Source organism: Paroedura picta, chromosome 4 (assembly GCF_049243985.1).
Source record: "Paroedura picta isolate Pp20150507F chromosome 4, Ppicta_v3.0, whole genome shotgun sequence".
In the NCBI taxonomy this organism is placed as follows: domain Eukaryota; kingdom Metazoa; phylum Chordata; class Lepidosauria; order Squamata; family Gekkonidae; genus Paroedura; species Paroedura picta.
In genome coordinates this window covers 81,071,056-81,094,935 of record NC_135372.1, presented here as the reverse complement: position 1 = coordinate 81,094,935, position 23,880 = coordinate 81,071,056, and the positions used below count along the sequence as shown (strand labels likewise).

The 23,880-nt window shown below is 43.4% G+C and overlaps 1 protein-coding gene across 3 annotated transcripts in view; it reads right to left on the bottom strand.

Moving 5' to 3' along the window:
• Positions 1–5,316: 5,316 nt before the first annotated feature.
• Positions 5,317–23,880, bottom strand: part of GLIS1 (GLIS family zinc finger 1) — a 246,913-nt gene continuing 228,349 nt past the window's right edge. For all 3 annotated transcript variants that reach the window (XM_077333689.1, XM_077333686.1, XM_077333687.1), the window contains exons 9-11: positions 22,002–22,177; positions 12,100–12,267; positions 5,317–5,953 (exon numbers count right to left, since the gene is read on the bottom strand). In XM_077333689.1, coding sequence (XP_077189804.1) covers positions 5,814–5,953; positions 12,100–12,267; positions 22,002–22,177 — 484 coding nt within the window. In that variant the 3' untranslated portion in view covers positions 5,317–5,813. The remainder of the gene's footprint in view (positions 5,954–12,099; positions 12,268–22,001; positions 22,178–23,880) is intronic.

Here is a 23,880-nt window from a genome sequence, read left to right as displayed (position 1 = left end):
AGGGATTGGGGGCTGCACTGAATGTAACCTGTATGACCATCAGGAGTCATGGGGGTGTGCTCAGTGCAAGAGATTCCTGGTTCTTGGGGAGCAAGTTTGCACCTTTGAAGCCAAGATGTCTGACCTGGAGAAGCAGAGACAGTCAGTTAGGCTCATGGGTAAGATTTTTGGGGACTTTTTATAAGTGTCCCACTCCAAGAATGGCAGCCCCATTGCCATGAGGGAGCTTGTGAGTCAAAGGGGCAAGAAATGGGGAATGTTCCCTCAAAAGGGACTCCTCCTGCTGTTAGTGAACAGGTAGTGTTTCACACCAAGGAATCATCTCTGGGCAGGATGGGAGGGAGGACTCTTGATTGGTCATTTGCGCCTTAGTCATGTTACCACCAATATTCATTGTCTGACTTTTAGACCATTGACTTTTGTTGCAGCAGGGTTGCCATCCTCCAGGTGGGACCTGGATATCTCCTAGAATTATAGCCTATTTTCCAAATGATAGAGAGAAAATGGCTGCTTTGGAGGGTGAACGCCAAAGCCCTGTGAGCTCTCTCTGTTCTCCAAACTCCAGGCTCCCTTATGATCTCCAGGTTTTTCTCAATCTGGACTTGGCAACCCTATGTTACAAACAGAAAAAAGACAGATAATGCAGTTACAAAATTGGAACATTCTGCTTCCTGTTATCTCTTGTTTCAGTTTAGGAAGGGCAGCAAGTTTCCATGTCAGGGAGAATGACTTTGAGCTGTAACATTTTCACATTTTAGAGACCAAGCATTGCCATCCCATTTAAATAATCTCTGTGCAATTGTGCTGGCCTGAGGGCACAGTCCACCGCCTGAAGGTGAATGGAAAAAGGAAGGAAGAGCAAGAAGGGGGGAGATGAGTTTAGAAAGAGAGTTTAACAAAAACATGAAGGTAAGGCTACACTGTTTTGCACAGTTCCTTAAATGTTCCTTTACTAAAAGGAAACACAATTCCTTTACTTACAAAAAACATGTCTAGATTTATTCTGTAGTAACCTGTATGAGAGAGGAAAATGAGGCACATAAGCTGTGGAGAAACCACAGTTAAAAGAGAAATGGAGGAAGAGGCATAGCTATTTATTGGCATTTTCTTGAATAGGCCAACTAAGTGCCAACTAAGTGGGAATGATTGCCTAGGTGTGGGTTGATTGGCAGCTTCCATTACTCCTTCTCAACAAGTAGTGTGAATAAATTTGTAAAGAATCAGAGCTGGGAGAAGCCTCTCTAGGAATTCAGAGTTTCTAACTACTTTACTAGAAAGTAAGCGCAGCTTTGTTTTGGACAGCTTATCCTCAGCAAGAAAGCATCACAGTGTTTCAGGCAAGTAAAGGGATAACATGACAGAACTTGGATTCCTGGAGGGGACTGTGGCCCTTGTTGAAGCCTACTGGTGACAGCTGCTTCTCTTGCTGTGATGGTGCCTAGGGCCCATTTAATGGCCATGCCACCCCACTGACTAGGTCATCAAGTCAGATTTGGAAGGGAGAAAAATGACTGTGAATTCTACCCTAAATAAAAAATAAGCTATTACAGTGTCTTATTTTTTGCTAATGTTCAAGGCTCATATGTCTTGAGAATCTGGGTGTGTAATCTTTAAAAATGCTTCAATCGTTTATGTAGCTTCATCTGATAACTAATAACAATATGTTATTGTTATATATAATTAAATAAAACATGCATGGATTAGATTAAGTACAAATCATGTTATGCTTTCTTTCATGATCTACTGTAGACCAAAAGAATGTTCAAGTGTCCTGCAATTGCTTCCATATTGGTTGTCATTACTGTAAACAGAAAATAACGGCTATGGAGTTGCCACCATCAACCATCATCCCTTCATATGTGGTCATTTATTTACTTTATCACCATTAGTATTTTAAAATGGCTAACTAACAAGCAATGGACATCAATTTACAGAAGAATAATTGGCTCATTTCATGAGTCTAATTTTGTGACTTGCATATAATTTTGTCTAAGATTTGGAAGCCGTATGGTAACATGATGTTAAAACAGCACTGTATTTTGGAATAACTGGACATTTGGTAAAGTTTTGTTCTATTTAGGAGATGGTAATGATATCCAAATAGTTCATAGCAAGGGAAGCCTCTTGCCCTCCCATTAAGGGGCAGGAATCTGGTTTCCTGCAGCAAGAAGAGCAGAAAGAACTGGGAAGCAGCTAGCGTTGCCAACCTCCACGTGCCTCCTGGCATACTCCCAAAATTACAGCTATCTTTAAACTACAGAAATTGGTTCCCCTGGAGTAAATGTGAGTTTGGGGGAGTGAACATTCCCTCCCCTTCCTCTCCTCCACTCTCACCCCAGACCTCCAGGAACTTCCCAAATCAGAACTGACAACCATCAGAACAGCTAACATCGTTCAGCACAGGAGGGACTAGGTTAGCCTTCTGGAAAATTAATTGGGATGTGCCATGGTGTGGTGTGGCCCGACCTCATCAGATTTTGGAAGCTGAGCAGGAAGGCAACCATGGAAGACTCTTCCAAGGAAGGTGATTGCAAATCACCCGTTTCTCACTTGCCTTGCAACCTCTTTGCTGCAGTCGCCATAAGGTGGTGGCAACTTGGCGACACAGACATACATAGAATAATAGTTGGCGCCCAGCCATTTATCTGACCATTTTTCATTTCTCTCTATAAGCTGGAAAAAGAAGAGGGGGGCATGGGAAACAACTCCTGCCAGATGCTAAGAAGCCAGACAGAAATGGGGCTGTCTGGATATCAGGAATAGGTTGCCAAAACTTCCTCCAGGAAAAGTGTGTGTGGTTTCTGGTGTTCCAAGATCCAGCCGTTGTCTCCCATGCTATTCCTCCACCAGGCCTTGTTTGTATGCTCCTTGTGTTACATGACAGGGACAGAGACCCTCAGAGTGGTTGTCTGGGGCACTTCAGTATTCACTGCAAAATTGTCTCGGAGGACCTCAATACTCATTCATAGCCTCCCTTAGGTTCAGCTTTGGACTTTAGGGTTGCCATATTATCCATGGGTTTCTCCCAGATCGTTATGGTCACTATGCACAATGAAGGTCTTGCATTAGCTTTACTCTTCTGTACCCAGCGAACGCCTGGTAGTCCTGAAAAGGCTAACTGAACCTGTGCCATGGCCTGACTATTATCTGTGGAAAATGTGAATTCTGGGGTTGCCCATTTCATGCAAGGGTAGTCAGTTGATTCGAATGGCTCATACTCAGGATCTGATGGATCCAGCTGGATCCCAAGATGCCCTTAGAGATTTGGAGAGCCTGAACAGCAGTTCTGTTAATATCCTTGTACCAGCTTGGAAAGGTTAGTTAAAATCTTCTAAATAAATAATGTAAATGAAGTACTTCAAGACAAAAAAATTACTTCAACCATCATTGCAAAAACTGGTTTGAAAAATTGAGCTCTTTCTTGCCTCTAATAAAGTATAAGCATTATTCTGTTCATACATTTTGAGTGAATTGATATATATTGTCTATATAATCTCTAAAAGTTAGTTATGGCTGGTGCATATTTGAGCTAACTGCTACATTTCCTTTGGCTTTGGCAGAAGGGAATAACTTTGTTTGAGGCTTAGCACTAGTATTTTATTCCTGTCCCCAGAACGCCTAGTCACAGTGAACCATGAGATAGTCACTTCCAGGTTAGACTTCTGTAACTTGTTCTCTGACTTCCCTTGTACGTGACCCAGAAGTTACAGGTAGTGCAGAATGCAGCTTCTAGGGTCCTTACTAGGTCATCTTGGAGGGCCCATATCCAGCCAGTGCTGAGGCAGCTGCATTGGTTGCCAATTGCATTCCGGATCAAGTTCAAGCCTTTAAGGCTATTTGTGGTCTGGGCCCTATTTATCTCAGGTACCACCTATCTCCTTATGCCCCCTGCAGAGCTCTTCACTCTGAGGGTTTGAATCTGTTGGTGGTCCCTGGCCCACGGTGGTATACCTGGCATGAACAAGGGCCAGGGCCTTTTCAGTCCTGGCCCTAAACTGGTGGAATGAACTGGAAGAGCTGAGGGCCCTGGCAGAACTATCACAGTTCCACAGGGCCTGCAAGATGGCGCTCTTCCACCAGGCATATTGTTGAAACCTGGGTCTCAGAAGGCCTGGAATATCTAGGGCCAGTGATATGAGCTCTCGCCAAGGTTGCGACCACTGTATGGACTGAGACCCTGGTACATGACAGGAAGAAATTTGGGAGATCCTGCTTTCCTCAAATGCATTTCAGTACTGAATGCCATGTAGCTGTTAGTGGCATAGACTCCATTTCTTATTAGAACAAAAGGATCATGTCTTAAGACAATAATGTGGGTTATTAAATTATGTATCACAAAGCAAACAATTGGAAAAGGATGTTACACAGATCTTACAAAACTAAGAGACCATAAGGACTTTAAAACTGTTATTCTAATTAGTAACAGTTTGCTCTACTATCTCGATTGAATATAGGATGGATGAGATACAAAAATCCTAAACTCAGCTTGCTTGTGGAAACAGCCCCAATATTGTAGTTTCCCTTATTACTCTGTCCTCTCATTGGGATGTTAATTTGTTATAGTCTTTGATCATTGCAGTGTAAAAGTGTCCTTATGCCTTACTTTTCATGTAGCCACCAGAGGGCGATACAGCCATGGCCATAGGAAGTTTAAAATAATTTGGATTCTTTCTGTGTTTCTGAACAATGGATTATATTTGGTTGCTTTTATGAAGGACTCTTGATTTAAGAATATAAAGTCATCTGTGTACTTTAAATATGTCTATTTGGATGCTTTGGAACCTTTTTATTGAAGCTGCACCCAAGAGAAATATTTAACGTGCCACAATCAAGCAAGGAAAAACTTTCTGTGCATGGATTAAATCTGTGATGTAACACCTACTCCATTCTTGCTTGGAGACATGCTCATCTGTTTGCAGAAATCCACGAGGGTACAAGAATGCTGCCTATTGGAACATTTGTTCATTCTCTTCTTGAGTAGTTAAAGGGGAATGGTTCCACAACTGTAATGGCTAAGCTTTGGGCAACTCCCTCTGGATCTCTGGATCCACTAACTTGTTTCAGTGCCATGTCAATATTTGTTGTTGCTGAGCATGTGAGTGGAGCCTATCATAAATCAGTTATGCCACCTTTAGGGAAAGAAGAGTTTGTGAGAACTTATTGGAAAGGGGTTCAGGTCACTAACTTTCAAAATGGCAGCCTTTTGGGGGTAGTTCTATAAAACTGCAGCATCTGCCACCTACTCTACAAACACAGACACTGATGTTAAAGTTTATCAGAAAGGCAGAGAAGTTTTTTTTAAAGCAGACAATAGACTTGTTTCCAGTTTTTTAATGTTTTCTTGTAAAACTGAAAATAGAAAACCAGTTCAGCAAGTGAAACTGTTTATGTACATGAGGTCTATGACTTTTAAAAGAAATCCTTTTATAGTCAAGAAAACATCCAATGGATTAACTGTGATTAAAGGAACCAGCATTCTTAAATTGAAAACATACTTTTTCAGGAAAAAAATACCTTTACAAGCATATTATATAATTTACATTTATACTTTACTAAAAGGACTTACACACCAAGCAGTTTCAGATGCTCTTTCTTTTCCCTTAAGAGAATCATTTTCAAAGTGCCACAGCAAAGAATAGGTTCCAATAATTATACAGTATATTCCTTTATAAAATGGGTTGGTAAATGTGAAGGGTTGACTTAAATGAGCACATACAACGCTGCAGACTAAATACAGTAAAAATAGTTGAACGACAGTTCTGTAAATACAAAAGGCATTATAAGTAGTTAAGAAAACAAGGTTCAAGCCCGGTTTAGGCATCTGTATAGATGGGAGGAATGTGATTAAAACAGTGATCAAAGGTGCCATTTGGGAAGAATCCATTATTCTCCTCTGTCCCACTGATGACGACTTCTTCCGATATACATTGTGCTTCAGATATAATGTCATAGCCTGAAAAGTATAGCAAACACAAAAGACTCATTTAATACAGTTAAGTTGCATACACCCTCTGAGTCCAAAGCCCAGACTGCTAGTGACGCTCAATTGGATGATTTCCCTGTGCCCACTGTTGGTGTTTTAATGCAAAACAGCTTGAGTAAGCCTTAGCTGTATCCATTTCTGCTGTTTGCCTCCTCACAACTGCCTCTGTGAGAGAAAAGATACACAACTGAGCTGTCATTTGGAGTAGTGTTACAAAACTGAAGGTGCTCCAGTTTTCAGACATGAAACAGAGATCACCAAGAAAGTCATTATTCAGCTTAAAATAGTGTCTGTCCAGCCATACAAGCAGCTGCAAAAGAAATAGCCAGTGTGGTGTAGTGGTCAGAGTGTCAGAGCCCCATGCTCACAACCCCACGCTGCCATGGAAGCTTTCTGGGTGACTGGTCTTGTCACTTGCTTAGCCTAACCAACTTCACAGGGTTGTTGTTGTGAGAATAAAATGGAAGAGGACACTGTAAGTCTGAGTTGGATAGGAAGAAATATGGAATATAAAAGTTAATAAATAAATAGCTGTATAAATAGATTTGAAAGCTACTTTCAAGATCCCCTATGCAATTAGAGCATAAAAGATCCCCTCTTAAACTTTTGGAGAGATCATTCCGTGGAAGGAGGTGGGAGATGTAGGTCTTTCCTATATTTCCCTAGCCCCAGCAGCCTTTTTAACTCCTGAAAAGATGATTCATGGATAATATACCAGAACAAGCATACATCTCAGAAGATCCAGATAGTATACATCACTGAAAATATTGGCTATTAATAGGATTCATAGTGTAGCACTGTGTCATGTTTTGCATTCCTAGCAGATGAGATTATACTTTTTATTGATGGTTCCATAAAAGCCAGAAAAACAAGCTTAAACTAAGCCCCAAAGAGTCTTGCAAAAACAAATAGCTCTAGTTTGCATGAAGAAATCAGAAGATACATTATATGCTATTACAATCAGGGCTCCAAATATTGCTTCATAGAGGCAAGACACATGTATGGATGGATGACATTACCTTATAGGAACCATGCTCATAGATTAACTAATATGCAGCAAGTGATTTTATTATGCACTTAGTATAGTTTATGGCCCTACCATTATTGTGGGATATCTCAGACTGCTGCTAATCCTGAATATATTCAGAAAATCGCATTGTTTTGAATCTGGGCTCTCCTCCGTGGTAGAGGACCCGTGATTGGCTACAGGTGGTCATGTGACAAGCCTGCCTCAAAGGAGAAGCCACCAATTTCTCTCAATTTCTGACTGCCTTGGATTAAGAAAAGAAAGGATTTTTTTCCTCCCTCCTCTGACTTCTTGGATCCTCTCCCCCCTTTAAGAAAACAAAGAAAGAGTCTCCATTTGCCTCCCCCCCTTCTTCTGAGCCTCCCTAACCATGTGCAGAAGACTTTCCTTTTTCAATGGGGAGGGGGGGAAGAGGAAGACCCGAATTCAAAGCGATCTGAATTCAACAGGATTGACAATGGAATTAAAAAAGTAAGTGCAGACTCTGCCCTGGTGGAAGAGCTCCATCTTGTAGGCACTGCGGAACTGTGATAACTCTGTCAGGGCCCTCAACTCTTCTGAAAGCTCATTCCACCAGGTCAGGGCCAGGACAGAAAAGGCCCTGGCCCAGGCCAGGTGTACCTCTTGGGCGCCAGGAACGGCCAGTAGATTCAAATCCAGAGAGCAGGGAACTCTACACGGGGCATAAGAAGACATGTGGCCCCTCAGATATGTGGAGCCCAGGCCATGGATGGCCTTGAAGGTAAAAATCAAAACCTTAAACCTGATCTGGAAGCTAACTGGTAGCCAATGCAGCTGCCGCAGCACAAGCTGGATATGGGCCCTTCAGGATGACCTTGTGAGGACCCTAGCAATTGCGTATTGGGCCAATTGCAATTTCCGGGTCAAAGATAAGGGAAGGCCTGTGTAAAGGGAAGGCCTGGAAGTGACCGCTGCATGGATAACACTGGCCATTCCACCTGGTGGAATGAGCTCCCGGAAGAGCTGAGAGTCCTTGCGGAGCTGTCTCAGTTCCACAGGGCTTGTAAAATGGAGCTCGTCTGCCAGGTCTTTGGTTGACGCCGGGTTTCAGGGACAACTGGGCCCTGGCCAGCGCTACTCCACTCTGCGATCCTGTACCTATGATGGTTTGACTGGGGAAGGACTGGGGATTATGCTGCCATTTTCTGGGTTTTTTATGGGTTTCATGGTCTTGGGGTTTTTGGGTTTCATGGTCTTTTAATGGGGTTTTAATTTGTCTTTGTGTAACCTGCCACATAGAATCATAGAATCATAGAGTTGGAAGGGGGCATACAGGCCATCTAGTCCAACCCCCTGCTCAACGCAGGATCAGCCCTAAGCATCCTAAAGCATCCAAGAAAAGTGGGTACCCAACCTTTGCTTGAAGACTGCCAGTCTTTGTTTGAAGACTGCCACGAGTCTTCAGAGAGTGGCAGGGTAAAATCTAAATAAATAAATATAAATAAGTGTTAAAAAGAGCCTCTTGTGGCGCAGAGTGGTAAGGCAGCCGCCTGAAAGCTTTGCTCATGAGGTTGGGAGTTCGATCCCAGCAGCCGGCTCAAGGTTGACTCAGCCTTCCATCCTTCCGAGGTCGGTAAAATGAGTACCCAGCTTGCTGCTGGGGGGTAAACGGTCATGACTGGGGAAGGCACTGGCAAAACACCCCGTATTGAGTCTGCCATGAAAACGCTAGAGGGCGTCACCCCAAGGGTCAGACATGACTCGGTGCTTGCACAGGGGATACCTTTACCTTTACCTTTAAATAAGTGTTCTGGGGACAGGTAGGGTGCTAGTAGCCTCACATGGTGCAGATGGTAAAACACCACTTGGCCTACCCTCATGATCTGAGTCTCCATCAATAGGGAGGCATCAAAGATCACCCCCAAATTCCTGGCAGTAGGTACAGCCCTAAGCTGCACCCCATCCAGGGAGGGTAGGTACACCTCCTACTTGCACTGTTCTACCAGCTACAGGATCTCTGTCTTGGAGGGGGTGAGTATCTGAGCAGTACTAAATCTGCCCTTCCTTCTACCTCCCTTGCACTACCACCGTCAGTAAAAACCTGTTTTCACTGTAGACATGACTGAGCTATGAGCTTCATGCTGATTCAATTAAAGCTATCTCAACCAGCATTAGACTTTTACCATTCCACTCTGTGTTGAAAATATCTGGGTTACTGAGAGGCCCTGGGTGTACAGTGCTAAGAGAACTGTTGTCATCGAGAGGGCTTATGTGAGAAGTAATTCAAGAAGCTGGTAAGTAAAGGGCTGTAAGAAACTGGGGAGCAGATTGGCCGGGTGGACAGAACTTATAACGAATAATTCAGTTACAAGCAATGTCTGTTGCTTAGGAGGCTGCAAATAGGGAGATCAACTCTAATTTTTCACCTTTAAGTATGGATTTATATTGAACCTGGCTTTGAATAATTCATTGAAACCCTCATATTCATAAATTAGTCTCTTTATACTCATAAGAGTATAAACTCCATCTAGATCTGTGCCACAAGCTATTGTTACTTCAGAGAAATGGTTTGAGGTCTTGATTTGTGTGCAAATATGATGCCTAAAACATACATAACATGAATTAGCACATGGGAAAAGTCAACCCTACTACCGGGCTTAAGCTCTCTGTCTGGGGTTAAGCTACCATGAAATGTTTCAGTTCAGATATTTTTGTGAGCAGGTTCTTGTCTAAGAATCACAGAAGAGTCATAGAGTTGGAAAGGGCCATATAGGCCATCTAGTCCAGCTGCCTGCTCAATGTGGGATCAGCCTGAAGCATCCAGGATAAGTATTTATCCAGCCACTGCTTAAAGACCACCAGTGAGGGGGAGCTCACTACCTCCTTAGGCAGTTGATTCCACTGCTGAACTACTCTGTGAAAAAATATTTCCTGCACCATTTCCACATGAGGAATCTGTCCCTGGACAGCCTCTGGTTGCTAGTGGGTTTTAGAGCCCCCTTCACATGATGTCGCCTGCATCCCGAGGCTGTGCAGGAGCTGCCTCGAGTTTTGCCTAGATTCGCCTCAGGATGAGGGAAATTGCAAAAAGTGAATTTACCACTTTTTATCTTGAATCTCATCAGTGAACAACTAGCTAGCAACCAGAGGCAAACCCATATGGAGGGGGAAAGGCGTGATAGTCTCTGTAGCATTGTCCAAGCCTTGCCCTCCCCTCTTCATTTCCTGTTCTGAGTTTTTTTTTTTAATAGCGTGGTCCCCATTGACCATAAAGCTACATTGTCAAAGGTAAAATAAAATAATTTTTAACGTGTCCGTGGTCTTTTTGGGATCAGGTAGGCAAAATACAGTCCCATTGGGGTTTGTTGTTGTTGTTGTTGTTGTTGTTTTTGAGCTGGGGAATGAAAGGGGAAAGGGGGGTAGGTAGGTGACCAGGCAGCTTTCTCACGATCATCGAGGCATGCATGCCCCTTGTTTTAAAGCTTTCCATTTACACAAAATGATTTTTGGGCTCCAGTTTTCCATGTGCGGCCTCTCAAGTCATAAAGTTCAGGCATAAAGTTCAAAAAAATACAAATCCCCCCCCCTCCAAAAGGGGGGGAATGCTGTATAGTTCTGGCATTTCTCCATAGCAACATGGAAGTGTTGATTTTTATTAAAAATGCATTTGTGTTGTGACATTACCTAAAGTGCTGTTTTTTAAAAACTGCATTTTGGGGCTACTGTGCTGTGATTGGTGGCTTGCTGTGATTGACAAGCCAAGGAGCTTGGGGGAAACTTTGATTTGTTTTCTCGTGCAGCCTCGTCGGGAGGGAAAAAGCTGCGACGGGGCAGAGGGAAAACGTGGAAGGGTCTCTCTCCGTGAGAAGGGCTGCAAATACAAGGTTTACTATCCTGCGTTTGCAAGCAAGTGGCCACTCAAGATTTAGCCCTCCATGTGAAAATGGTCCTAAAATCTAGCCAATATCATTCTACATTTAGTGTATTGTGTGGCCAACATGAACCACTCCCTACCCTCCTCCATGTTACAACCTTAGAGGGTAGGCTGGTGGGTGGCTACAAGTCAGTATGACTGTTTATCCCATGTCCAGAAGCAGTCAGTGGCAGAATCCCAAGGCCAGGAGGTAACAACAGGAGAAAATCTCGGCTTGGTGCAGTGGTTAGTAGCGTGGACTTCTAATCTGGTGAGCCGGGTTTGATTCTGCGCTCCCCCACATGCAACCAGCTGGGTGACCTTGGGCTCGCCACGGCACTGGTAAGGCTGTTCTGATTAATCAGTAATATCAGGGCTCTCTCAGCCTCACCTACCTCACAGGGTGTCTGTTGTGGAGAGAGCAAAGGGAAGGCGACTGTAAGCTACTTTGAGACTCCTTTGGGTAGAGAAAAGTGGCATATAAGAACCAACTCTTCTTCTAATTCCATACCCTCTTGCAGGCCCTCCAGAGGAACTGGTTGGCCACTGTGCGAGACGGGACAACTGGGCTGATCTAACAGGATTTTTCTTATGTTCTTTTATGTAATTAGGATTTTTAGGATTTTATGACATCAAAGTTTCCACAACAATTAATACCATTTTGTGAACTTAAACATAGAACTTAAAACCGACATCTCGATTTTAAGGGCCATGAAAGACCCTCAAAAATGCTAATTTTGTTTTTATATTTCTAGGAGATGCTAGATTGCCCTTTAATCAACAAAGTTACCAGTCACCTGACCAAACTAGATATTACCTGAAATATGTGGCTACCATAACTCTTTCCTATATTTTCTGCTAATGTCTAGGTGAAATGGTAATGTAGAAGCACTTAACTGACATGTTTGCATGATGTCATGTCATACATTTGATTTAGTTTACTAGACATTTCCTGGAGCTGCATCAATGTCCACACACATTCCCATTAACTTCTAGCTTGCCACATGTACTGTGAATTCTAGTTTCCAATATAGTGTTTTTGAAACCAGAGAATAAGAGAACTGTAATACATAATACTAAACTCTATAAAATGGAAAAAGGTATCAATGTCTTAATCTGTCTTATTTAAAAAAAACAGTTATTAATATAGATATAATACCTCTTTGGAAAGAAAATGCCAAGCAAGATTAAAGCAACACCGTCTGGATAAATTACCTGTTGAGGCATCAGGTGCACTGAGGATGTGATAACCATTTTGCCGCCGAGGGCTGAAACAATGGGGTTCCCCTGAAAGTCCATCACTGTTGACAGATGAATCCATTGCCCTGTAGCAATCCCCATAGTGGAAACAATTCTGTATAGAGTGAAAGCTGCCTTGATACCCTGAAAGCAGATATTGTACACACCCTTTTAGCAGTGGCAGACTATATTTCGCTTCCCAGACTTAAATTGTGTTTCACCATTATTGTACTTGAAACATTTGTATTCTAAGCAGTTGAGCAATCTTTATGATATTCTGGCTTTATTTTATAGGCTAGTTAACCACAGCATTTTGTTTTGATTCCAGATTGGGTACAGATTTGGCCCACAGGACAACATTAGGGAGAGAGAGAGAGAGAGAGAGAGAGAGAGAGAGAGAGAGAGAGAGAGAGAGAGAGAGAGAGATCATCATACTATGGTCGTTGTGAGGCTGGAGTTGACATTTGGTATTTTTCTTCAACACTAGTGCCTTCCCTTTTGGTTTATTTAGCTCTTTATACTGAAGAAGAAATTCCTGCCAAGCACAAAAGGACACCTTCCAGTAAAGAGCAAACAAAGTAAGCCGGGAATGGTTGTTAGAACATTATGCCATCAAAAAGTTTGTTCTATTGCCTTATTCTGGAACAAAATTTCCAAAGCAGTGGGAACCTTGTTTATTTGCATCCAACACAGAATTATGTGTCCTTGTGTGGGAATCAGGGTGGCCCACACACTAGCTATGCAGTTAAAGTCAATTATTCTGTTTGCTAATTTCCATCTTGATGCAAGCTCCTCATGATCATTCTAAATTGATATACATGAACTAATCCACTGACTGTAACAAAGAAAGACTTGTGATTTAGCGGGTTTTCTTGCTATTTTTCGTTTCCTTTTTTTTAACCTTCTTAAGCAAAATTTCTGATTATATCAACAGCTCCCTAATTAGGATTCCATTTATCTGGGGAAATTGAGGGCCAAACCAGACATGATGCTGGGATTTCTGTGAATGAAGCCAACAGATTTGTTTTTCATTTTTTCACTCAAATCCCAGCATCCTATCAGGTTTGGACCCAGTTGCTCAGAACAACAGGAATGTGCATAAACTTCTCAAATCAAAAATAATCTTTTTCTCAGGGGGAAAATTTCTGCTATGTATGTGTAAGATAATGTTGCCTGCTCAAACTAACAATCCCTGGTCCAACCCCCTGGGGTAACAGAAAACAACTCTGCTACATCTTCTATATGACAGCCCTTCAAGTATTTGAAGATGGTCACCATATCACCTCTTAGTCATCTTCACTCCAGGCTAAACAGACCAAGCTCCCTCAACCTTTCTCCATACCACTTGGCTCTTCACAGGCCAGATGGAGTACACCACTCAAAGACACGCTTACAAGGTAATCAAACACCTGGGACTTTCCCACATATGTTTTTGCAGATCAAACAGAACACACCTCTCTAAAGCACTGTGGACCTTTGCGTTAACCTATGGAGTAGGGTGACTGACCACTCAGGACTTTCCCACAAGCAAGGTAGCCTTAACAGACTGGATGAAGTACACCACCCTGAAGAGGACAATCACATATGGCTTCTGAGCCCCTGAACTGGATTGGTATGAGTATTACAGGTTCATTTGGTTTAGTGTTTAAGCCAGCAAGGTAAACCACCTACCCCCTGTGGCATTTAAGTATTGGTTGGAGAATATAATGCATATTGTTCAGGTTACAGTGATTGAAGGAGAATCCCCTTAAGATGCTTTGACTAGTAGGGAAAGGCACAGCCAGCCTCAGGACTGACAACACCCCCAGGAGGATAGTGATGATGAGGAATCATGGTTTCCACCACTTCCAGTTGTACTACTAGCCCTTTGCCCTTGGTTACCCCAACAGGTAGGCTGGAGAATGTGCTGACAGCAGTTGGGCTGTCAACCACACCCACTGTCCCCAGCTTATGCTGCACCAAGACCTGAGGAACCTGTAATCAGTAAAGTGGTGGCCTAATTCCTCCCAGCACAGTGCTTCCCCCTGCTCCCATGGGTGGTCCCTGCTTCAGGCACAAGGGACTATCTTAATAAATAAGGACATAATGTAATTCTTACGCACCTAGAATTTGCTGCTCTGTGAGAGAGCATATGCAAGTGAAAGGCAGGATATAAACTGAATGAATGAATGAAAATATACAGAAAGTATATAAACTGAATAATAAACAAACAAAAAATATAAAGAAGGTCTCAGGATCAGTCCCTGGCATCTCTAGTACAAAGATTTCATAGCAGATGTTAGCGTAGCCCTGAGACTCTGGAGAGCTGCTGCCTGTCAGAGTAGACACTGTTGAGCCAAGTGGTTTGATGGTCTGATTTCAGTAGAAAGGGCAACATCATGTTTTCAGTTATGTGGAAATCATCCAAAGGCGACAACACACAGACTGTCTCCCCCTGTCTCAAAATTCTGGCTGGATTCTGTATTTTTTCCCTTTTAAAATATGGCTACGTAATGTTCATTATAAAACTCCTTAATAGCTGTTGTGTAGTAAAGTACCACGGGATGCTTACTTGGTGGATGCACGGGGAGTGCCGGATGCAGCTTAGTAGTGCTGCCAGCATTTGTGGCAGACAAGATGGCCTAGAAATATGGAATACTGGCTTCTAAATGATGTATGCCCTTCCTTGGCAGTGGAAAGGGAATGTCTGGCTGAGAAGCAGAGGCTGCTCAGTTATCTCTCTGTGAGACTGCTAGGACAGAGACTTATTAAGGAGATGCTGAGTGTTATCCCCGTTTCATTATTTATGAACCATGAACTCTTCTCCACACACCTTCTAAAATGACTGTATACTTTAGAGATGGGCATGGAATAAATGGGACACTTGGCTTTCAATGAGGCATTGCTCAGACTCCAAGGAGCACTTTGTATGCCTAGCTAAAGGGAAAGCAGAACATTTTCCAAGCTGCCTAGTGTAGTTTTCTCTCAGAGATGACACCAGGTTATTCTTTCTCTCTCTTGAGGCCCATGACACACACCACATATATCTTTTCCTGGCTCTTTTGGGAGTCTGAGAGTTTAAAGACAGATAAACTGGAGTTGGGGAAAGGGGACTGTTTAATCCACATAAAAATCATGACATCATCAGCCCCAAAAATACTCTCCATGCTGCTTGGCTCCCCAGAGGCCATATTCCAAGAGGAAAGATGCCCAAACCAGCAAGTGGTAGACAAAATAAATCAATAAATAATCAGTCCCACCAGATCAGAGACCAATGGTTTTGAAATAAGACTTAGTCCTCCATTTTCTACAAGGACTCTGATTCAGCACAGAGGTGATATTTTTATCTACCTGTGGCTATACTGAATACTTTCAGGATGCACAAGGATATAGCATCCTGCAGTCCATTAGCTCCTCTGACTCCTTTGCCCCAGTCCCCCTGATACAGAAAAAGAGAGGTGAAAACACAGCCTTTCTCCTGCATTGGAGGCCTTCCTTTGTCAATATATGACCAGTCCTTGGTCATTCTGAAGATGCTTCTATAGTAGAATTCTGATCCAGATTCTACTATGGACAATGTTTTGACCCAACCCTATGAAGAATAAGGCTTAATAATGGGAACTTTGATATTGTGCTAATATACTGCTTGGTCAGCAGCCCTGAAATGGTCCTTGGAAAAACCAGGTTTCTTCCTACAGGTCTGCACACCTAGTGTAAAGAAAATAACGACAGTCCAGCTCATGTCACTAGATGGTGGAGATTAAAAGTACTATTATTTATATTGTATTGTTTATGAACCTTTCATCATACTAAAAGCATGGTTAAGAATTTAAAGAGAGGGTTCCATTTGCAAAGGACACAGCAAAGTAATGAATAGGTTTTGCAAGGCAAGGGTGAATCAGTGATTGGAAGCAGAGAAAAGAACAGAGAAACTATTGTGTCCAATTGCCTGGATCTGTTTCACTAGCAGAGGTGCTTTCCTCCAGTAGAAGGAAACATCTTAGGGCAAGGGATGGCTCCTTCTAGAGGAAAGTTCCTCTGCAAGCAGAATGGATCTGTACTTTACAACCCTGTTTCTGGAGAGGCTAGTATAGATTTGTTCCATGAGACACACTTTAAGGCTTCCAAATGGTATTATGAGGCCCCAAATTTATTTCACTGAAAACTCTTGCTCAAACCTATTTCTTCCCAGTCAATGGTAGTATACTGCAGGGGGATTCAGTTTCACTGCAAAAAAAGTCATTTTACTATTTTGTTCTTAATTTGTACAATCACCATCTATTGCAGCAGAATCATCCCACGGTGATATCACTCCTCACCCAGTCCTACCAATATTTAAATCTGGCCAATCTGTCCTTCTTCCTCATTCTACTGTTATATCACTCCAGCTATTTTCAGGGCAGTGGGGACAACATTTGTTTTTATTTCTTTTAGCTTTCAGTTTTTTACAGATATGTTGGCTCTATGTGCAGAACTCCCTTTCAAGACCTAACTGAGAGTAACAGTGGGAGCTCATAAATGAGGTTGAAATCCCTGAATGATAGTACAATTAACAACCACATGTGGTTTAGTACAAAAAGCTAAACATGGAACTTTTACGGAGATTTTCAAATTCTTAAGTGACCAAATTACTCCCCCCCTCCTTAAAAAAAGTTTTTGTCAAGTAACATTTATATTTGCATCAGAAATGCAGCACATTTTGGCAGCTAAGCTGGTTTTTTTCCCTCTCAAACAGATTGCATGGATTCCTTCAGTTTGTCATTTTTAAATCAAATCTGTGGCAGCTAATTTCCAATGGAGAATTTCCCAAACACCCTGTCGGTTTAAATGATCACTGTTAAATATTTTATGTGGAATAAAATGTAGAAGTGTAACAGTTAATAAAGGAATAGACCATGTTCCAAACATAACATTGAGTTACAATTTTGCTTTGAATGTGACACAGAAAATCTGTATTTAACCACATCACAAAGTATGCTGGTTGTCTCTATTTCCCTCAAGCCACAACCTAAGAATCTAAAGTACTTTTTAAACGAATGATGTAATGAGGAAATTATTGGAATATGCCTATTAAATGCCAATTCATACATGTCATTCCATTTAAACATATGAGCACAAATAAGTCAAACTCGTCAAATTACATAAAATCTCTCTGAAAAGACATCACGCAAGATATAAATAGCTGTACTATTTCACTTGAGTGCCAAATTCCTTCAGTGTATAACAGTTTCCATCTGATCTTACTTTAGCTGCCATCAGAGATTCTGCTGGATTTTTGTTTTCCTCTGTTGTTCATGTAATCTCATCCACAGATTGTCCCCCCCAAAAAATCCGTTTGAAATTATACTGCCCAGAGGAAGTATGAATGCACCCTTCCTTTTCCCAGTAATTTTACATGATTCTGTTCTTCACATTTTGATTCCTAAAAGTTTGTTTTTAATTAGTACCTGCTACTGTTTCTCAAATAAACACACTGAAACCAAAATACTCCCAACACAAAAGTGACTTTAGTCAACAAAATAGATTTGAATTATTTCCCAATCAAATGATGAAAATTGCTGCTTTTTAAAAATCTCTACGACACCAGACAATTAGAAAACAGCACTTACCTACAGTAGGATATGGAATTTCCTTACAGAATAAACTCCATTTACCAAAGCAGTTCAACACATGTTCTGTGTGTTTGTTTCTGCTATACACTTGAACTGCTAAACTTTCCTCTTGTGTTTTCATCATTGCTTGGCTTACTCATTTAATAGATTGTACATTATTAAGTTGTATCATAAATCTGTCGTTTTACCTTCAATAGAGTTAATCTTTTAAAACAGAATAGTCTGTTGGGCGTTGATTATATTAGCCTTAATGCATTGATCATGCTAGGAGAAAGCTTCATATAATGTATTTGGTTGCGCAATGGGATCTTACTGGGACTGATTCTGCACGGGTGGAAAAGGCCAAGAGGGCACACATATGGAAGTGTGGCTCATTCCCTCTTCCACATGATGCAGCCACAGGACAAGCTGCCCCCTGGACCGGCCATGGATTGGGCCCCAGGCTAAGGGAATGTGGGAGAATCCATATTCTCATAGCTCGCTGCAGGGGCCAACAGGGAAAATGTGTCCTCCCCCCTGCGCTTTAATGTGGCAGAACCTATCTGCCACCATTATGTTTCTTAGGGGGACACATTTCAGCGGGGCACCAGGTGTCCCACTGAAATGTGTACCCCGCAGGGACACCTTTCAGCGCCAGAGCAGATCCAGCAATGAAATGTGTCCCCCATGGGACACAGCTCCGCAGCACCGCACTGGTGGTGGCCTGGAGGAATCAGCCTGAATGGGACATGAGAGATGTTTTTGATGAACCTACGCCTACCTGCCTCAAACTTTCAGGTTATGGTGCAGTCTAAGATGGAATAAACTGCAGCATGTTTCAACTTCCACAAATATAATTATGATAAAATAAAGGCAGATCAGCCAGCAAAACCTATTTTTGAGACAGGACGGAAGAAAAGCAGCAAGCCTGGAAATCATAGGCGATTGCTCCATTCACCTTCACTACCTACAACTTGACATTTTGGACTCAAGTATGGATACCCAAGTACAATGCACACAGTCCACATCAGTGGTGAATACCATATGCATATTTAAATGGCTTTTCCTTTCAAAATACCAAAGCCATTTGTTGACAAACAAACCAAATTAAAGGCATAAAGCCATTCAGGATAACAAAAAATGTTTTAAACTGTAACACAATAAAGAAGGGATATTTTTTTTTGCTTAAATGTCAAGGTCATCATGCGATCATTCTGATTGTTTAGACAACTCTGATAATCCAAAATGGTTGCTACAATTTTACTTCCTTAATGGAGGTTAGCTGGGGAAAATGGCAAATTGGAGTGGCACTCCCCAGTTTCATTGGCCAGGTATCTGGAGACTATAACTGGTTGTCTGAAGCTCCAAGACTGAGGTTCTGTGGCTGGGAAAGAAGGAACCAGAAAAAGGAGCGTGCTTTTCCTGCCTTGATGGTATGCAACTAACAACTTTGCACACCATCAGGAATTTGGGGGTGATCTTTGATGCCTCCCTTTCCATGGAGACCCACATCACAAAGGTAGCTCCCCTGACATTTTATCATCTATACTAGATTTAAAGCCCCTTTTATTTCAGAATAAAATTGGCGCTAGCCCCCCTCCCCGGGGACGTCACTGGGCGGCTGCCCGGAGCCGTTGAAGCCTTTTCCCTCCCCCCCGATGGCAAAAGGCTTGTGTGGGCCCGAGGAGGGGGGTGGGGGACTCTGCGAGCCAGCCAGCGCTGTCCACGGGCCCCAGAAGCCTTTTTCCTCCCCCTCATGGCCAAAGGCTTCTGCGGGCCTGGGGCTGCCGCTGGGCAGCTCTGTGAGCTGTCCAGCGCCGTCCCTGGGGCCGCAGAAGGCTTTTTCCTCCCCACCCCACCGATGGGCAAAGGCTTCTGAGGGCCTGTGGACGTCATTGGGTGGCTGCGCGAGGCGGCCAGCGCTGTCCCTGGGCCCGCAGAAGCCTTTTTTTCCTTCTCCCCCACTGGCAAAGGCTTCTGAGGGCCCGGGGACGGCACTGGGCAGCTGCACGAGCCAGCCAGCGCCATCCCCAGGCCCACAGAAGCTGTTTTCCTCCCCCCACCAATGGGCAAAGGCTTCTGCGGGCCCGGGGCCGCAGAAGCCTTTTTTCCTCCCACAGTCGGGCGAAGGGACGGGGAGCAGCAGGCCTACCTTCCCTCTCAGCAGCCAGCAGAGCAATGGCCACCGTGGGGGGGAAGGTTTGCCCTCGTGGGGGGTAGGGCGGGTTGGTAGGCGCTTCGTGCCTCCCGATTTGTGTTTGCCGGGCCAAATAGATGGGCGGTTTGGAGCTGGACTGACAAGTGGAGGGCCCAATCGGAGGCGCTTTTCGCCTCTTGATTGGGCCCTCCACTTGTCAGTCCAGGGGAAGGGGCCAATGGGCACCCTTCCTCATCCCGGACAGGGCCTGCCCTCAGGGCCCTTACTCATAGTTCCTGACCCGTGATTTTCGTCTTCTTTGAGGTTGCTTTATTTCTTTATGTTCCTGGATCTCCTGCTGAGTTGTGGCACCTCCCTGGGTCCTCTCGGAGTCCCCCTTCCATCTCCTCCTTGCATTTCAAAGGCTCATCCTGCGGCCATTTCCTTATCTCCTCGCCCAAGGCGTAGTCTAAACACAAGATGTCTCGATGGGCTGTTTTGTGGCACCTTTTAGATCAGAATTATTGCCTTTTTCCACGTGAATCCATGTTCCCACCAAAAGCCACCTCTATGCCCCCATATTCTATGCAAGCCCCCTACCTGGAGTCTCTGTCATGATTCCTGTCTAAGAGCTTATGCAATGTGCTGATCCCTGTCCTGATTCTCCAAATAAAGACTTTACTTAAAGCTTCAGCCCGAAGCCTGAGAGTGATGTCTGTGGTGCGAATCTGCTGGGTCTTAAACACTTGGTTCCTGACACCCTGAAGACCTCACTACAGTGATCCAAACAACAGTCCCCTCTGGATTGGAATACTGTAGCTCAGTCTGTGCAGGGCTACCCTTGGTCCTAGCCTGGAAATTGCAGATGGTGCAAAATGCAGCTGCTCGAGTCCTCGTCAGGACTCATGAAGGACATACATTCAACCTGCCCTCTAGCAGTTATACTGGTTGTTAGTTGAGCTCTGCATCAGGTTCAAGATTGTGGTGTTGACCTTTAAGTTCCTACATGTTCTGTAACTGAGGGACCATCTCTCCCAATATGTCCACCAGAGAGCACTCCATTCTTTAAATGCCAATCTGTTTGTAATACCTGGTCTGCAAGATATCTGCCTCGACGAGGGCCAGGGCCTGGTGGAAAGAGTTGCCGTCTGACATCAGGGCTCTGACAGAGCTATCACAGTTCTGCAGGGTCTGTAAGATGGCACTCTTCTACCAGGTCTATGCTTGAGTCCAGGTTGGTTTAACCTCATATGGACTCCCTCTTCTCATTTGTCTGCTGGCATATATTACCAGCCATTCAGGTCAGATGTACCATGTTTTTTTTTGGGGGGGGGGGGGGCTTTGTTAGTTGCTGATAATTTACTGTTAATTTTAGAGTTGTTTTTATACCCTGCTTTTTACTATCGGAAGGAGTCTCAAAGTGGCTTACAATCGTCTTCCCTTCCTCTTCCCACAACAGACACCCTATGAGGTAGGTGAGGCTGAGAGAGCTTCTGACAAGCTGCTCAGTCAAAACAGCACCATTAGGGCTGTGACAGGCCCAAGGCCACCCAGCTGGCTACATATGGAGAAGCAGGGAATCAAACTCAGCTCACCAGATTAGACGCTGCTCTTAACCACTATACTATGCTATAATAAAAGGTGGGGAATAGGAAAACTGGAAAGCTGTGAGAGAGGATGAAGGAAATACTGGTAGGAGGAGGAAATCAACTGGACAGATGAGCTTCTTCCCATTAGCCCTTGATGGTACTTATACTAACAGGCATGCATTTTAATGAAAGTAAGTACTGAATCTCCCAGAAATATCAAAAGATCTAAAACAATGCAGCATTTCAGTGAAAATGCTAGTAGGCATTCAGAGCATAACTAATGTCACAAGAAACATAGGCTGCTGTCAAAAAATGGAAGCTACATTGTTTTCCTCACCCCACTCCTCAGCTAGTATTATGGGCTCCTTCTCATGCTGTCATTATGCTCTTAATTTCCCCAACTCAGCTCCATGTCATTGGCTGCAACTGGCCAGGGTAGAAAATACACTACATAATGACAGTGCACTGTCAAGAACTTGCTATGCTCAGTTTGTTCTTTAGGGTGGATTTGCACTTTTGTCTGAAATGCATGACTGCTGGAGCATTGTTCATATATATATTTAAAATACAGTATAGAGTTACCTTGCAGTCCCTGCTGTGTAGATTGGTTTTGAAATTGCGTGTATGGTTTATTTGCCGAGAATTGTCCATTTGGAGATTGGCTGTGTGATGAAGGTGAGCTGTGTTTCTGAAGTAATGAGGGAGTAACTACCGTTTTCAGTGGACTAACAAGAGAAGGATGAATATTTCGACCAATCCTAGAACAAGAAAATATTAAAACAATAAGTTTGGCCCCATTTTCATCATGAATGCATACCAAAGTGCACTGTTGGGTCTGGGGGGAATTTTACTATTGGTATGTGTTTAGTTTAAAAGTACAATATTCATAACCATGAGTTCTTTTCTACAACATAATATCCATAGAAACAGTCAAACAAAATGTATACATTAAGATCAAATTCAAGTACTTGCACTAATCTATATTGCCAATAAAAACAAGTAAGGTTGTTATCTTTTATTGAGACTTTCGTAAAATATATGAGTATTCGTACTTCCAGATTGCAGAAAACATTTCCTGTGGCCTAAATATCTGTTATGTAAAAGATGGGCCAGGGCTACAGCTAGCCTTTTTGGCTAGATGTAACTAAATCACAGAATCATAGAATCATAGTTGGAAGGGGCCATACAGGCCATCTAGTCCAACCCCCTGCTCAACGCAGGATCAGCCCTAAGCATCCTAAAGCATCCAAGAAAAGTGTGTATCCAACCTTTGCTTGAAGACTGCCAGTGAGGGGGAGCTCACCACCTCCTTAGGCAGCCTATTCCACTGCTGAACTACTCTGACTGTGAAAATCTTTTTCCTGATATCTAACCTATATTGTTGTGCTTCTAGTTTAAACCCATTATTGCATGTCCTTTCCTCTGCAGCCAATGGGAACAGCATCCTGCCCTCCTCCAAATGGCCTATTATGCACAACCGCCGAAACGGTGATTTCGGGTCACATGGAAAACGCGGAGGGGGAAGATGTGAAGGACACCGGTTATGCATGGGACGGGGCGTGACGGCGGCAAAACCCAGAGTAACCGATTATGCATGCGGCAATCCCGGCGCCACTTCTGGTTGTGCCCCGGTCACCCGGAAGCTGCACTTTCTTCCGCGTTTCGCTAACACGGCCTTTTCGGCAGCAAGCACCGAAGCTGCGACCGGTTGCAGCCGGCACCATGCGTTATCGGTGATTTTAGTCGCCACCATTCCACCCCGAATGTGCGTTATTCCCCCCGTACATAATGGGTCAATGACAACCTTTCAAATACTTAAAGAGGGCTATCATGTCCCCCCTCAAACTCCTTTTCTCCAGGCTGAACATTCCCAAGTCCCTCAACCTATCTTCATAGGGCTTGGTCCCTTGGCCCCAGATCATCCTCGTCGCTCTCCTCTGTACCCTTTCAATTTTATCTATGTCCTTCTTGAAGTGAGGCCTCCAGAACTGCACACAGTACTCCAGGTGTGGTCTGACCAGTGCCGTATACAATGGGACTATGACATCTTGTGATTTTGATGTAATGCCCCTGTTGATACAGCCCAAAATGGCATTTGCCTTTTTTACCGCTGCATCACACTGCCTGCTCATGTTTAGTTTACAATCCACAAGTACCCCAAGGTCTCGTTCACACACAGTGCTACCTAGAAGCGTATCCCCCATCCAGTAGGCATGCTTTTCATTTTTCTGACCCAGATGCAGAACTTTACATTTATCTTTATTAAATTGCATCTTGTTCTCATTTGCCCATTTTTCCATTGTGTTTAGATCTCGTTATAATTCCAGGTCATTAATCAGAAATATGAATGAAAACCAGAATTTCCCCATAACCTACAGAAACTTCTACAGCACTTTTGCCAAGCCCAAGAGTATGTTTTAGCATTTATAACTGAGATCCTAAATGTGTAAAGTGGAATGAA